At 46.7% G+C, this 15567-nt stretch overlaps 1 protein-coding gene across 1 annotated transcript in view; it reads right to left on the bottom strand.

Annotated features, from left to right (window-relative positions):
* LOC120023023 (ribosomal protein S6 kinase alpha-5-like) overlaps window positions 1-15567 on the bottom strand; it is a 69196-nt gene that overhangs the window by 14517 nt on the left and 39112 nt on the right. The window contains exons 6-11 of the mRNA XM_038966974.1: window positions 11152-11235; window positions 10740-10843; window positions 9921-10071; window positions 9436-9597; window positions 7363-7494; window positions 6651-6784 (exon numbers count right to left, since the gene is read on the bottom strand). Of these exons, the coding sequence (XP_038822902.1) occupies window positions 6651-6784; window positions 7363-7494; window positions 9436-9597; window positions 9921-10071; window positions 10740-10843; window positions 11152-11235 (767 nt within the window). The remainder of the gene's footprint in view (window positions 1-6650; window positions 6785-7362; window positions 7495-9435; window positions 9598-9920; window positions 10072-10739; window positions 10844-11151; window positions 11236-15567) is intronic.

The following is a 15567-nucleotide window of genomic DNA, read 5'->3' as shown; positions in this document are numbered from 1 at the left end:
AGAGAGGGAGAGACAGGACAGAGTCATCCCAGAACAGAAAGGAGCCTCCATCCTAGAGGGGAGAGACAGGACACAGAGTCATCCCAGAACAGAAAGGAGCCTCCATTCTAGAGGGGAGAGACAGAGAAACACAGAGTCATCCCAGAACAGAAAGGAGCCTCCATTCTAGAGGGGAGAGACAGAACACAGAGTCATCCCTGAACAGAAAGGAGCCTCCATCCTAGAGGGGAGAGACAGAACACAGAGTCATCCCTGAACAGAAAGGAGCCTCCATCCTAGAGGGAGAGACAGAACACAGAGTCATCCCTGAACAGAAAGGAGCCTCCATCCTAGAGGGAGGGACAGAACACAGAGTCATCCCAGAACAGAAAGGAGCCTCCATCCTAGAGGGGAGAGACAGAACACAGTCATCCAGAACAGAAAGGAGCTCCATCCTAGAGGGGAGAGACAGAACACAGAGTCTTCCCTGAACAGAAAGGAGCCTCCATCCTAGAGGGGAGAGACAGAACACAGAGTCATCCCAGAACAGAAAGGAGCCTCCATCCTAGAGGGGAGAGACAGAACACAGAGTCATCCCTGAACAGAAAGGAGCCTCCATCCTAGAGGGGAGAGACAGAACACAGAGTCATCCCAGAACAGAAAGGAGCCTCCATCCTAGAGGGGAGAGACAGAACACAGTCATCCCAGAACAGAAAGGAGCCTCCATCCTAGAGGGGAGAGACAGGACACAGAGTCATCCCTGTAGAGGGGAGAGACAGGACAGCAGAGTCATCCCAGAACAGAAAGGAGCCTCCATCCTAGAGGGGAGAGACAGAACACAGAGTCATCCCTGAACAGAAAGGAGCCTCCATCCTAGAGGGGAGAGACAGAACACAGAGTCATCCCTGAACAGAAAGGAGCCTCCATCCTAGAGGGGAGAGACCAGAACACAGAGTCATCCCAGAACAGAAAGGAGCCTCCATCCTAGAGGGAAGAGACAGGACACAGAGTCATCCCTGTAGAGGGGAGAGACAGGACACAGAGTCATCCCTGAACAGAAAGGAGCCTCCATCCTAGAGGGGAGAGACAGAACACAGAGTCATCCCTGAACAGAAAGGAGCCTCCATCCTAGAGGGGAGAGACAGAACACAGAGTCATCCCTGAACAGAAAGGAGCCTCCATCCTAGAGGGGAGAGACAGAACACAGAGTCATCCCTGAACAGAAAGGAGCCTCCATCCTAGAGGGAGAGACAGAACACAGAGTCATCCCTGAACAGAAAGGAGCCTCCATCCTAGAGGGGAGAGACAGAACACAGAGTCATCCCTGAACAGAAAGGAGCCTCCATCCTAGAGGGGAGAGACAGGAACACAGAGTCATCCCTGAACAGAAAGGAGCCTCCATCCTAGAGGGGAGAGACAGAACACAGAGTCATCCCTGAACAGAAAGGAGCCTCCATCCTAGAGGGGAGAGACAGAACACAGAGTCATCCCTGAACAGAAAGGAGCCTCCATCCTAGAGGGGAGAGACAGAACACAGAGTCATCCCTGAACAGAAAGGAGCCTCCATCCTAGAGGGGAGAGACAGAACACAGAGTCATCCCTGAACAGAAAGGAGCCTCCATCCTAGAGGGGAGAGACAGAACACAGAGTCATCCCTGAACAGAAAGGAGCCTCCATCCTAGAGGGAGAGACAGAACACAGAGTCATCCCTGAACAGAAAGGAGCCTCCATTCTAGAGGGGAGAGACAGGACACAGAGTCATCCCTGAACAGAAAGGAGCCTCCATCCTAGAGGGGAGAGACAGAACACAGAGTCATCCCTGAACAGAAAGGAGCCTCCATCCTAGAGGGGAGAGACAGAACACAGAGTCATCCCTGAACAGAAAGGAGCCTCCATCCTAGAGGGGAGAGACAGAACACAGAGTCATCCCTGAACAGAAAGGAGCCTCCATCCTAGAGGGGAGAGACAGAACACAGAGTCATCCCTGAACAGAAAGGAGCCTCCATCCTAGAGGGGAGAGACAGAACACAGAGTCATCCCTGAACAGAAAGGAGCCTCCATCCTAGAGGGGAGAGACAGAACACAGAGTCATCCCTGAACAGAAAGGAGCCTCCATCCTAGAGGGGAGAGACAGAACACAGAGTCATCCCTGAACAGAAAGGAGCCTCCATCCTAGAGGGGAGAGACAGAACACAGAGTCATCCCTGAACAGAAAGGAGCCTCCATCCTAGAGGGGAGAGACAGAACACAGAGTCATCCCTGAACAGAAAGGAGCCTCCATTCTAGAGGGGAGAGACAGGACACAGAGTCATCCCTGAACAGAAAGGAGCCTCCATCCTAGAGGGGAGAGACAGAACACAGAGTCATCCCTGAACAGAAAGGAGCCTCCATTCTAGAGGGGAGAGACAGAACACAGAGTCATCCCTGAACAGAAAGGAGCCTCCATTCTAGAGGGGAGAGACAGAACACAGAGTCATCCCTGAACAGAAAGGAGCCTCCATCCTAGAGGGGAGAGACAGAACACAGAGTCATCCCAGAACAGAAAGGAGCCTCCATCCTAGAGGGGAGAGACAGGACACAGAGTCATCCCTGAACAGAAAGGAGCCTCCATCCTAGAGGGGAGAGACAGAACACAGAGTCATCCCTGAACAGAAAGGAGCCTCCATCCTAGAGGGGAGAGACAGAACACAGTCATCCCAGAACAGAAAGGAGCCTCCATCCTAGAGGGGAGAGACAGGACACAGAGTCATCCCTGTAGAGGGGAGAGACAGGACACAGAGTCATCCCAGAACAGAAAGGAGCCTCCATCCTAGAGGGGAGAGACAGAACACAGAGTCATCCCTGAACAGAAAGGAGCCTCCATCCTAGAGGGGAGAGACAGAACACAGAGTCATCCCAGAACAGAAAGGAGCCTCCATCCTAGAGGGAAGAGACAGGACACAGAGTCATCCCTGTAGAGGGGAGAGACAGGACACAGAGTCATCCCAGAACAGAAAGGAGCCTCCATCCTAGAGGGGAGAGACAGAACACAGAGTCATCCCTGAACAGAAAGGAGCCTCCATCCTATAGGGGAGAGACAGAACACAGAGTCATCCCTGAACAGAAAGGAGCCTCCATCCTAGAGGGGAGAGACAGAACACAGAGTCATCCCAGAACAGAAAGGAGCCTCCATCCTAGAGGGGAGAGACAGAACACAGAGTCATCCCTGAACAGAAAGGAGCCTCCATCCTAGAGGGGAGAGACAGGACACAGAGTCATCCCAGAACAGAAAGGAGCCTCCATCCTAGAGGGGAGAGACAGAACACAGAGTCATCCCTGAACAGAAAGGAGCCTCCATCCTAGAGGGGAGAGACAGAACACAGAGTCATCCCTGAACAGAAAGGAGCCTCCATCCTAGAGGGGAGAGACAGAACACAGAGTCAGCCCTGAACAGAAAGGAGCCTCCATCCTAGAGGGGAGAGACAGAACACAGAGTCATCCCTGAACAGAAAGGAGCCTCCATCCTAGAGGGGAGAGACAGAACACAGAGTCATCCCTGAACAGAAAGGAGCCTCCATCCTAGAGGGGAGAGACAGAACACAGAGTCATCCCAGAACAGAAAGGAGCCTCCATCCTAGAGGGGAGAGACAGGACACAGAGTCATCCCTGTAGAGGGGAGAGACAGGACACAGAGTCATCCCAGAACAGAAAGGAGCCTCCATCCTAGAGGGGAGAGACAGAACACAGAGTCATCCCAGAACAGAAAGGAGCCTCCATCCTAGAGGGGAGAGACAGAACACAGAGTCATCCCTGAACAGAAAGGAGCCTCCATCCTAGAGGGGAGAGACAGAACACAGAGTCATCCCTGAACAGAAAGGAGCCTCCATTCTAGAGGGGAGAGACAGAACACAGTCATCCCTGAACAGAAAGGAGCCTCCATCCTAGAGGGGAGAGACAGAACACAGAGTCATCCCTGAACAGAAAGGAGCCTCCATCCTAGAGGGGAGAGACAGAACACAGAGTCATCCCTGAACAGAAAGGAGCCTCCATTCTAGAGGGGAGAGACAGAACACAGAGTCATCCCAGAACAGAAAGGAGCCTCCATCCTAGAGGGGAGAGACAGGACACAGAGTCATCCCAGAACAGAAAGGAGCCTCCATTCTAGAGGGGAGAGACAGAACACAGAGTCATCCCAGAACAGAAAGGAGCCTCCATTCTAGAGGGGAGAGACAGAACACAGAGTCATCCCAGAACAGAAAGGAGCCTCCATTCTAGAGGGGAGAGACAGAACACATGGTGACAGAGAGTGTCATCAGCCTCCCAAGTGGCACTGCGGTCTAAAGCACAGCATCACAGTGCTTGAGGCGTTACTACAGACCCGGGATCAATCCCAGGCTGTCCGATAGGGCGGCGCACAATTGTCACAGCATCGTCCGGGTTAGGGGAGGGTTTGGCCGGGGGGGGGGTGCTTTACTTGGCTCATCATGCTCTAGCGACTCCTTGTGCTGGACCCGGCGTCTGCAGGCTGACGTCGGACGTCAGTTGAACAGTGTTTCCTCTGACACATTGGTGCGGGCTGGGTTCCGGGTTAAACGGGCGGGTGTTAAGGAGCGTGGTCTGGCGGGTCATGTTTCGGAGCCCGTTGGGGAGTTGCAGCGATGAGACAAGATCACAATTAGATATGACGAAAAGGGAGTAAAACACATTATGTATACACAGTACCAGTCAAGTTTGGACACAGCTACTCATTCAAGGTAGGGGTGGTAAACAGAAGATTTATTTGGTAAAATACCAAGTCCATATTATGGCAAGAACAGCTCAAATAAGCAAAGAGAAACGACAGGCCATCATTACTTTAAAACATCAAGGTCAATCAATATGGAAAATTTAAAGCTGGCTCTCATGAGGACCGCCATAGGAAAGGAAGACTCAGTTACCTCTGCTGCAGAGGATAAGTTCATTAGAGTTACCAGCCTCAGAAATTGTAGCCCAAATAAATACTTCAAGTAAGACACATCTCAACATCAACTGTTCAGAGAAGACTGCGTGAATCAGGCCTTCGTGGTTGATTTGCTGCAAAGAAACCACTACTAAAGGACACCAATAAGATGAAGAGACTTGCTTGGGCCAAGAAACATGAGCAATGGACATTAGACCGGTGGAAATCTGTCCAAATTTGAGATTTTTGGTTCCAACTGCCGTGTCTTTGTGAGACGTAGAGTGGGGGGACAGATGATCTCTGCATGTGTGGTTCCCACCGTGAAGCATGGAGGTGGTGGTGTGATGGTGCTTTGCTGGTGACACTGTCTGTGATTTATTTAGAATTCAAGGCATACTTAACCAGCATGGCTACCACAGCATTCTGCAGCGATATGCCATCCCATCTGGTTTGCGCTTAGTGGGACTATCATTTGTTTTTCAACAGGACAATGACCCAACACACCTCCAGGCTGTGTAAGGGCTATTTGACCAAGAAGAAGAGTGATGGAGTGCTGCATCAGATGACCTGACCTCCACAATCACTTCAACCCAATTGAGATGGTTTGGGATGAGTTGGACCGCAGAGTGAAGGAAAAGCAGCTAACAAGTCCGCAGCATATGTGGGAACTCCTTCAAGACTGTTGGAAAAGCATTCCTCATGAAGCTGGTTGAGAGAATGCCAAGAGTGTGCAAAGCTGTCATCAAGGCAAAGGGTGGCTACTTTAAAGAATCTAAAATATATTTTGATTTGTTTAACACTTTTTTGGTTACTACATGATTCCATATGTGTTATTTCATAGTTGATGACTTCACTATTATTCTGCAATGTAGAAAATAGTAAAAATAAAGAAAAACCATTGAATGAGTAGGTGTGTCCAAACTTTTGACTGGTACTGTATATATACAATAAAAAAATAAGAATAAGAATGTCATCCCTGAACAGTAAGGTCAGTTTCACCACTACAGCATTTTCCTGTCAGGTAAAGTGTCAGCAGCACCCTTCATCCTCCAGTAGCCAAGAGGTGTTATAATCACAGAGCAGTCTCCTGTAATAGTCTGCTGGCCTGCAATTGACATATATATAATATATAACATATATATAATATATAATATATATATATATATATATATATATATATATATATATATATATATATGGTGTATGTATGTGTATATATATATATATATGGGATGGCATATATATATACACATACATACACCATTTAGCAGATGCTTTTACCCAAACCGACTAACAGTTTTGCATACATACACTTTTTATGTCTGGATGGACTGGCCAATCAAACCCACTAAAGAGCCATGCTCTACCAATTGAGCTACTGAGGACCACACGGACGTCCAGAGGACCACACGGACGTCCAGAGGACCACACGGACCACACGGACGTCCAGAGGACCACACGGACGTCCAGAGGACCACACTGACGTCCAGAGGACCACACGGACCACACGGACGTCCAGAGGACCACACGGACGTCCAGAGGACCACACTGACGTCCAGAGGACCACATTTACATCACAATGCCATCACATACAGTTAGCTAGTTAGCCAACCAACGCCCTCAGTGAGCTATCTCCGGGAAGGGCTGGTCTGGGCCTGGTACGTGTCAGTTTGGCCTGACAATAATCATACTGTATGAGCAGACCATTCAGCACCAACTGATCTGGGATCAGGCAGGACTATGGTAACAGTACCTCTTACTGACGATCTTCACAGCGTACATCTGTCCAGTCTTCTTGTGGGTGCACTGCCTACAGATAGAGAAGCTTCCTTCACCAAGGGCATTGTCCTTCAGGTCCATCTCATAGTTCATGTAAAACAGAGAGTCCTAAAGGAAGGGAAATCATTGTTTAGGTCAAATCAAAGCCATCTTATTACAAAGTCTGTCTATACCTCATCACGCCTCAGACCAAGCAACTGAGTAACAATCCTATTTTCAATGTGATCCAATGTTGTAACTATATGTTAACTATATGTTATATGTTAACTATATGTCATATGTTAACTATATGTTAAATGTTAACTATATGTTATATTAGAGACACCACAGTACACAGCCACACACATCAAGACTCATTATAGAGCTTAATGAAGCAAGGATGAGAGAGCAGAGGAGATAACAAACCCCCCCCCAAAAACGTAGTTAATGCTGCCTAGCCTAAGTGTGTGTGTGTGGAGGGAAGAGATAACCCTATCCATCTAACTCTACTGTACTGTACACACACAGTAACACTGCTGTACCTTCAACATGGTGTTGCAGGCCACAGCAATCCTGAACCCCCACCCAGCTGTGTGTGTGTGTGTGTGTGTGTTGTACCTTAATCATGGCGCTGCGGGCCACAGCAGCAGACCCTGGTCTCTGTGATCCTGAACCCCCACCCAGCTGTGTGTGTGTGTGTGTTGTACCTTAATCATGGCGCTGCGGGCCACAGCAGCAGACCCTGGTCTCTGTGATCTTGATCCTCCACACAGCTGCAGCGTGTCATCCATCACAGCATTTCTCTTGAACAAGATGGAGGGGGCCATGAACGAGTAGCCCTGTAACCAGGAGACACAGAGAGAGATGAAGCAGGAGGGGGCCATGAACGAGTAGCCCTGTAACCAGGAGACACAGAGAGAGATGAAGCAGGAGGGGGCCTTGAACGAGTTGACGCATACATAGGAAGAAGACAAGGTTTAATATGCACAACTGTCATTTGAAGCACAGGACAGAGACTGGTATACCGTTCACAGTATAGTGCCTACCAGAGACTGGTATACCCTTCACAGTATAGTGCCTACCAGAGACTGGTATACCCTTCACAGTATAGTGCCTACCAGAGACTGGTATACCCTTCACAGTATAGTGCCTACCAGAGACTGGAATACCCTTCACAGTATAGTGCCTACCAGAGACTGGTATACCCTTCACAGTATAGTGCCTACCAGAGACTGGAATACCCTTCACAGTATAGTGCCTACCAGAGACTGGTATACCCTTCACAGTATAGTGCCTACCAGAGACTGGTATACCCTTCACAGTATAGTGCCTACCAGAGACTGGTATACCCTTCACAGTATAGTGCCTACCAGAGACTGGTATACCCTTCACAGTATAGTGCCTACCAGAGACTGGTATACCCTTCACAGTATAGTGCCTACCAGAGACTGGTATACCCTTCACAGTATAGTGCCTACCAGAGACTGGTATACCCTTCACAGTATAGTGCCTACCAGAGACTTCGTTTTTTGTATAACCAGGCCATCCCATTACAGCTCAGTCAAGAACTAATTATAACCTGTCAATACTGTAAAAACTGGAGTGAGCGTGACAATGGCTGCCATTCATTGGTTGTCCATCTGTGCTCATTGTTAGAACTGTCATCTATGATGGGATTGGGATGTGCTGCCTGGCTCCAGCTGTGCAGGGCCCAGGGTTTACACGCTTATATGCGTGCGCACACACACACACACACACACACACACACACACACACACACACACACACACACACACACACACACACACACACACACACACACACACACACACACACACACACACACACACACACACACACACACACACACACACACACACAGTAAGAACCATGTATGGACGGAAGGATTGATGGATGGATGAATGGGGATGGAAGCATGAGAATGCCCAAATTGCCAGGCTTCAATATCTGATTGCTCTGCTGTGAAATTATATCTTGTCGGGGCTATAATTAATATACCACATCTGTCAGCCAATCAGCATTTAGGGCTCGAACCACCCAGTTTATAATGCAATTTAATTTTGTTTTGTGAGGCGAGTGGGAGAGCAGACCCCCGAGTTAAACGTTGTGTTCTCAGCCACTATCTCTATCTAACGCTAAGGCCTGGCTGTAAATGATAAAGACTAGCCTACAAATTCCAGTATATGTGAAAGTGGGGAAATAAAACAAGACAAGCCAAGATAGTTGGCAATCAGAGGTTTAAGGCGTAATTGAGGCAGACATGGTGATTCTCTGGAACCATAACCTTTTATTCCAGCAGAGAAAAAGAGAGAAGCCCCTTTTAATGGGCCTATTGATCCGCCAGGCTCGAGGAGCCAGAAGGCATGGCAATCACAGCTGAGATTTCACGCAATAGACTACATCAATCAGACACGCGACCATAAGCTGGCATACAGCTGTATTCATAAAGCGTCTAAGTGTAGGAGTGCAGATCTACGATCCGGTCCCTCTGTCCTATAATTATGATCCAAAAAGAAAAACTGATCCTAGATCAGCAGTCATGCTCAGTGTGAAACGCTTTATGAATAGGGTCTGAAAGCCACATTATGGTTCAAAGCTATAGCATAAATAGTCATTCACATCTGTTAGGCCTATCCAAACTGAGTATGGCTATAATTATGCTTTGAATGAAAAGCCCTTTAGTCAATTTGAATACCAATGTGCACACAGACAGGCTGGTATTGACCTTAAACGAGCTATTGAGGACACTTCTGTCCCACCTGAAAGACGCGGTCACAGTTCTGAGGCATCGCTGCAGGGGAGTAGGTGGGGTCCATTTCGGTGAACTCCTCCGCAAAGTTGCTGACATCCAGCTCATCCCTGATCACCGGCTTGAACGGGGCGAGCAACCGCTTAGCTGCCAGGTCCTCCCAGTTTATCTTCTAAAAGGAGAGAAGATGAAACCCAACAGAACGCTATAAAATCAGAAACCATTTCTCCTTCAAGCACCATTTTATCAACAAAGGCAAATATACTGTATGGTATGTACCAATAGACCTACAATGTATATGGACAAGATGTACTCAATGTGTTAGAGGAGATACTAGCTCTGTCCCAGATCTGTTTGTGCTGTATAGCTAACTCATATGGTCCTTAGCAATGACAATGTCCATAGGAGTTGGCTATGCAGCATAAACAGATCTGAGATCAGGCTAAGGAAATGGCGCTGGTACCATGTTAAGGAGCTGCCCCTCCTCTCTCTTACCTGGTAGAATGGATGTTTCTTAACGTTGTCAGCTCCGTCAGGCCCAGAGCCCAGTCTCTTCTTTGGGTCTTTGATGAGGAGGCGCTGGATGAGGTCTTTGGCCAGAGAGCTCATGTCTTTGGGGAACGGAGGGTCCTTCTTCGAGATCCTCCTGAGAGGTGACAGAAGTCCGGGTTGGACAGGATTTATATTATAATAATAAATACATCAAGCAAATTCAAATCTGGACCTTTGAAGGCAGTTCCACTGCTGATTTTCCTTCTTCCCCTGGAATCAGGGACTGATTTAGACCTGGGACACCATGTAAAGCAGAAAACCAGCAGCACTTGAGCCTTCCAGGATTGGATTTGAAATACCCCTCACTGACATACAGTACATCAACAGGATGAGTATTTAATTCCAGAGGAAACACATGAAAGAATGAATGAAAGAACTTACAGTATTTTCAAGTGGTTGAGACAATCCAGAAAGACAGAAAACGAGAACACAGCTACCGTTCTATACAGTTAGTGGCCAGTTCTAGAACAATACTGTATTGTCCATTTTTTGGGGAGAACTTGGAAATGTGTCTATTTGTTTGATCAGCCCAAACTGATTACACACACACACACACACACACACACACACACACACACACACTACCAAGTACTTCTCGCTTGGTAAAGAAGACAAGTGAAAGATTGTTTTGTTTTTCAGCGTATCGGGAAACCGAATGGATGTCGAGTTCAGTTTATTAGCATCCCTAATAGCCATTGCTGATGCAGCAGTAATTATTTCAGGGGTCCACATGTTAGGAGATAGATCTGGGGGAATACTTACTTGGCGATATCTGTATGAGAGTTCTGGTCTCCATCGACAGTGAATGGTGATCCACCCGTCATAAGTTCATACATTAATACTCCAAGGCTCCACCAGTCTACAGCCTGGAACACAGGTACATGTGGATGAATAAAGTGTCATTATTATTATTAGTATCATTACTATGACAGAATATGATATAGGCCTACATACGTTCCAGACTGCCTACATTGCAGACGCGTTGTACAAATGATGCAATGTAGGCAGTCTGGAACAGCACCCCAGACACCAGAGGCAGCCTTCACAGGTGTGCAGCAGACTACACCCAGTTATAAGTGAGCTACACCTGTCTGTGTACCATTGTGCATTTGGGTCAAGTACAGTACAACATAACAAGACCTCGGGTGGGGGGGGGTTCTAAATGATAAATTACCATGTCATGGCCAGCCTCTCCTCCCTCTGCGATCTCTGGGGCCATGTACTCAATGGTGCCACAGACAGAGTAAGCCCTCTCCAACTGGACAACAAACGGACAAAAAAAAAAGAAATAACCAAGATTAGATTTTTTTCCCCCCTCTCCTTATTTGTCGTTCTCATCACTGACATGTTGAAACACACTGGGATCGACAGGAAGGAAGCTTGAGACTAGGACACATTTGATCAGTTCAGGGTAGAACAGACATCATTGTTGTGGAGAAGAACCTACCACGCGCCACTGAATAGATCACAGAACATGGCTCTCATAACGATCAGACAATGAGTATACGCGACGTAACGATCAGACAATGAGTATACGTGACGTAACGATCAGACAATGAGTATACGTGACGTAACGATCAGACAATGAGTATACGTGACGTAACGATCAGACAATGAGTATACGCGACGTAACGATCAGACAATGAGTATACGCGACGTAACGATCAGACAATGAGTATACGTGACGTAACGATCAGACAATGAGTATACGTGACGTAACGATCAGACAATGAGTATACGCGACGTAACGATCAGACAATGAGTATACGCGACGTAACGATCAGACAATGAGTATACGTGACGTAACGATCAGGCAATGAGTATACGCGACGTAACGATCAGACAATGAGTATACGCGACGTAACGATCAGACAATGAGTATACGTGACGTAACGATCAGACAATGAGTATACGCGACGTAACGATCAGACAATGAGTATACGCGACGTAACGATCAGACAATGAGTATACGTGACGTAACGATCAGACAATGAGTATACGTGACGTAACGATCAGACAATGAGTATACGCGACGTAACGATCAGACAATGAGTATACGCGACGTAACGATCAGACAATGAGTATACGTGACGTAACGATCAGACAATGAGTATACGTGACGTAACGATCAGACAATGAGTATACGTGACGTAACGATCAGACAATGAGTATACGTGACGTAACGATCAGACAATGAGTATACGTGACGTAACGATCAGACAATGAGTATACGTGACGTAACGATCAGACAATGAGTATACGTGACGTAACGATCAGACAATGAGTATACGTGACGTAACGATCAGACAATGAGTATACGTGACGTAGCGATCAGACAATGAGTATACGTGACGTAGCGATCAGGCAATGAGTATACGTGACGTAACGATCAGACAATGAGTATACGTGACGTAGCGATCAGACAATGAGTATACGTGACGTAACGATCAGACAATGAGTATACGTGACGTAACGATCAGACAATGAGTATACGTGACGTAGCGATCAGACAATGAGTATACGTGACGTAGCGATCAGGCAATGAGTATACGTGACGTAACGATCAGACAATGAGTATACGTGACGTAGCGATCAGACAATGAGTATACGTGACGTAACGATCAGACAATGAGTATACGTGACGTAACGATCAGACAATGAGTATACGTGACGTAACGATCAGACAATGAGTATACGTGACGTAACGATCAGACAATGAGTATACGTGACGTAACGATCAGGCAATGAGTATACGTGACGTAACGATCAGACAATGAGTATACGTGACGTAACGATCAGGCAATGAGTATACGTGACGTAACGATCAGACAATGAGTATACGTGACGTAACGATCAGACAATGAGTATACGTGACGTAACGATCAGGCAATGAGTATACGTGACGTAACGATCAGACAATGAGTATACGTGACGTAACGATCAGACAATGAGTATACGTGACGTAACGATCAGACAATGAGTATACGTGACGTAACGATCAGACAATGAGTATACGTGACGTAACGATCAGACAATGAGTATACGTGACGTAACGATCAGACAATGAGTATACGTGACGTAGCGATCAGACAATGAGTATACGTGACGTAACGATCAGACAATGAGTATACGTGACGTAACGATCAGACAATGAGTATACGTGACGTAACGATCAGACAATGAGTATACGTGACGTAGCGATCAGACAATGAGTATACGTGACGTAGCGATCAGACAATGAGTATACGTGACGTAACGATCAGACAATGAGTATACGTGACGTAGCGATCAGACAATGAGTATACGTGACGTAACGATCAGACAATGAGTATACGTGACGTAACGATCAGACAATGAGTATACGTGACGTAACGATCAGACAATGAGTATACGTGACGTAACGATCAGACAATGAGTATACGTGACGTAGCGATCAGACAATGAGTATACGTGACGTAGCGATCAGGCAATGAGTATACGTGACGTAACGATCAGACAATGAGTATACGTGACGTAGCGATCAGACAATGAGTATACGTGACGTAACGATCAGACAATGAGTATACGTGACGTAACGATCAGACAATGAGTATACGTGACGTAACGATCAGACAATGAGTATACGTGACGTAACGATCAGACAATGAGTATACGTGACGTAACGATCAGACAATGAGTATACGTGACGTAGCGATCAGACAATGAGTATACGTGACGTAGCGATCAGGCAATGAGTATACGTGACGTAACGATCAGACAATGAGTATACGTGACGTAACGATCAGACAATGAGTATACGTGACGTAACGATCAGACAATGAGTATACGTGACGTAGCGATCAGACAATGAGTATACGTGACGTAGCGATCAGGCAATGAGTATACGTGACGTAACGATCAGACAATGAGTATACGTGACGTAGCGATCAGACAATGAGTATACGCGACGTAACGATCAGACAATGAGTATACGCGACGTAACGATCAGACAATGAGTATACGTGACGTAACGATCAGACAATGAGTATACGCGACGTAACGATCAGACAATGAGTATACGTGACGTAACGATCAGACAATGAGTATACGCGACGTAACGATCAGACAATGAGTATACGTGACGTAACGATCAGACAATGAGTATACGCGACGTAGCGATCAGGCAATGAGTATACGTGACGTAACGATCAGGCAATGAGTATACGTGACGTAACGATCAGGCAATGAGTATACGTGACGTAACGATCAGACAATGAGTATACGCGACGTAACGATCAGACAATGAGTATACGTGACGTAACGATCAGACAATGAGTATACGTGACGTAACGATCAGACAATGAGTATACGTGACGTAACGATCAGACAATGAGTATACGCGACGTAACGATCAGACAATGAGTATACGCGACGTAGCGATCAGGCAATGAGTATACGCGACGTAACGATCAGGCAATGAGTATACGTGACGTAACGATCAGACAATGAGTATACGCGACGTAACGATCAGACAATGAGTATACGTGACGTAACGATCAGGCAATGAGTATACGCGACGTAACGATCAGACAATGAGTATACGCGACGTAACGATCAGACAATGAGTATACGTGACGTAACGATCAGACAATGAGTATACGTGACGTAACGATCAGACAATGAGTATACGCGACGTAACGATCAGACAATGAGTATACGCGACGTAACGATCAGGCAATGAGTATACGCGACGTAACGATCAGACAATGAGTATACGTGACGTAACGATCAGACAATGAGTATACGCGACGTAACGATCAGACAATGAGTATACGCGACGTAACGATCAGACAATGAGTATACGCGACGTAACGATCAGACAATGAGTATACGCGACGTAACGATCAGACAATGAGTATACGTGACGTAACGATCAGACAATGAGTATACGCGACGTAACGATCAGACAATGAGTATACGCGACGTAACGATCAGACAATGAGTATACGTGACGTAACGATCAGACAATGAGTATACGCGACGTAACGATCAGACAATGAGTATACGCGACGTAACGATCAGACAATGAGTATACGTGACGTAGCGATCAGGCAATGAGTATACGTGACGTAACGATCAGGCAATGAGTATACGTGACGTAACGATCAGACAATGAGTATACGCGACGTAACGATCAGACAATGAGTATACGCGACGTAACGATCAGACAATGAGTATACGTGACGTAACGATCAGACAATGAGTATACGTGACGTAACGATCAGACAATGAGTATACGCGACGTAACGATCAGACAATGAGTATACGCGACGTAACGATCAGACAATGAGTATACGCGACATAACGATCAGACAATGAGTATACGTGACGTAACGATCAGACAATGAGTAGACGCGACGTAACGATCAGACAATGAGTATACGTGACGTAACGATCAGACAATGAGTATACGTGACGTAACGATCAGACAATGAGTATACGTGACGTAACGATCAGACAATGAGTATACGCGACGTAGCGATCAGACAATGAGTATACGCGACGTAGCGATCAGACAATGAGTATACGTGACGTAGCGATCAGACAATGA

The sequence above is a fragment of the Salvelinus namaycush genome, chromosome 28, assembly GCF_016432855.1.
Source record: "Salvelinus namaycush isolate Seneca chromosome 28, SaNama_1.0, whole genome shotgun sequence".
NCBI lineage: Eukaryota > Metazoa > Chordata > Actinopteri > Salmoniformes > Salmonidae > Salvelinus > Salvelinus namaycush.
This window is presented reverse-complemented; position numbering and strand designations above follow the sequence as displayed.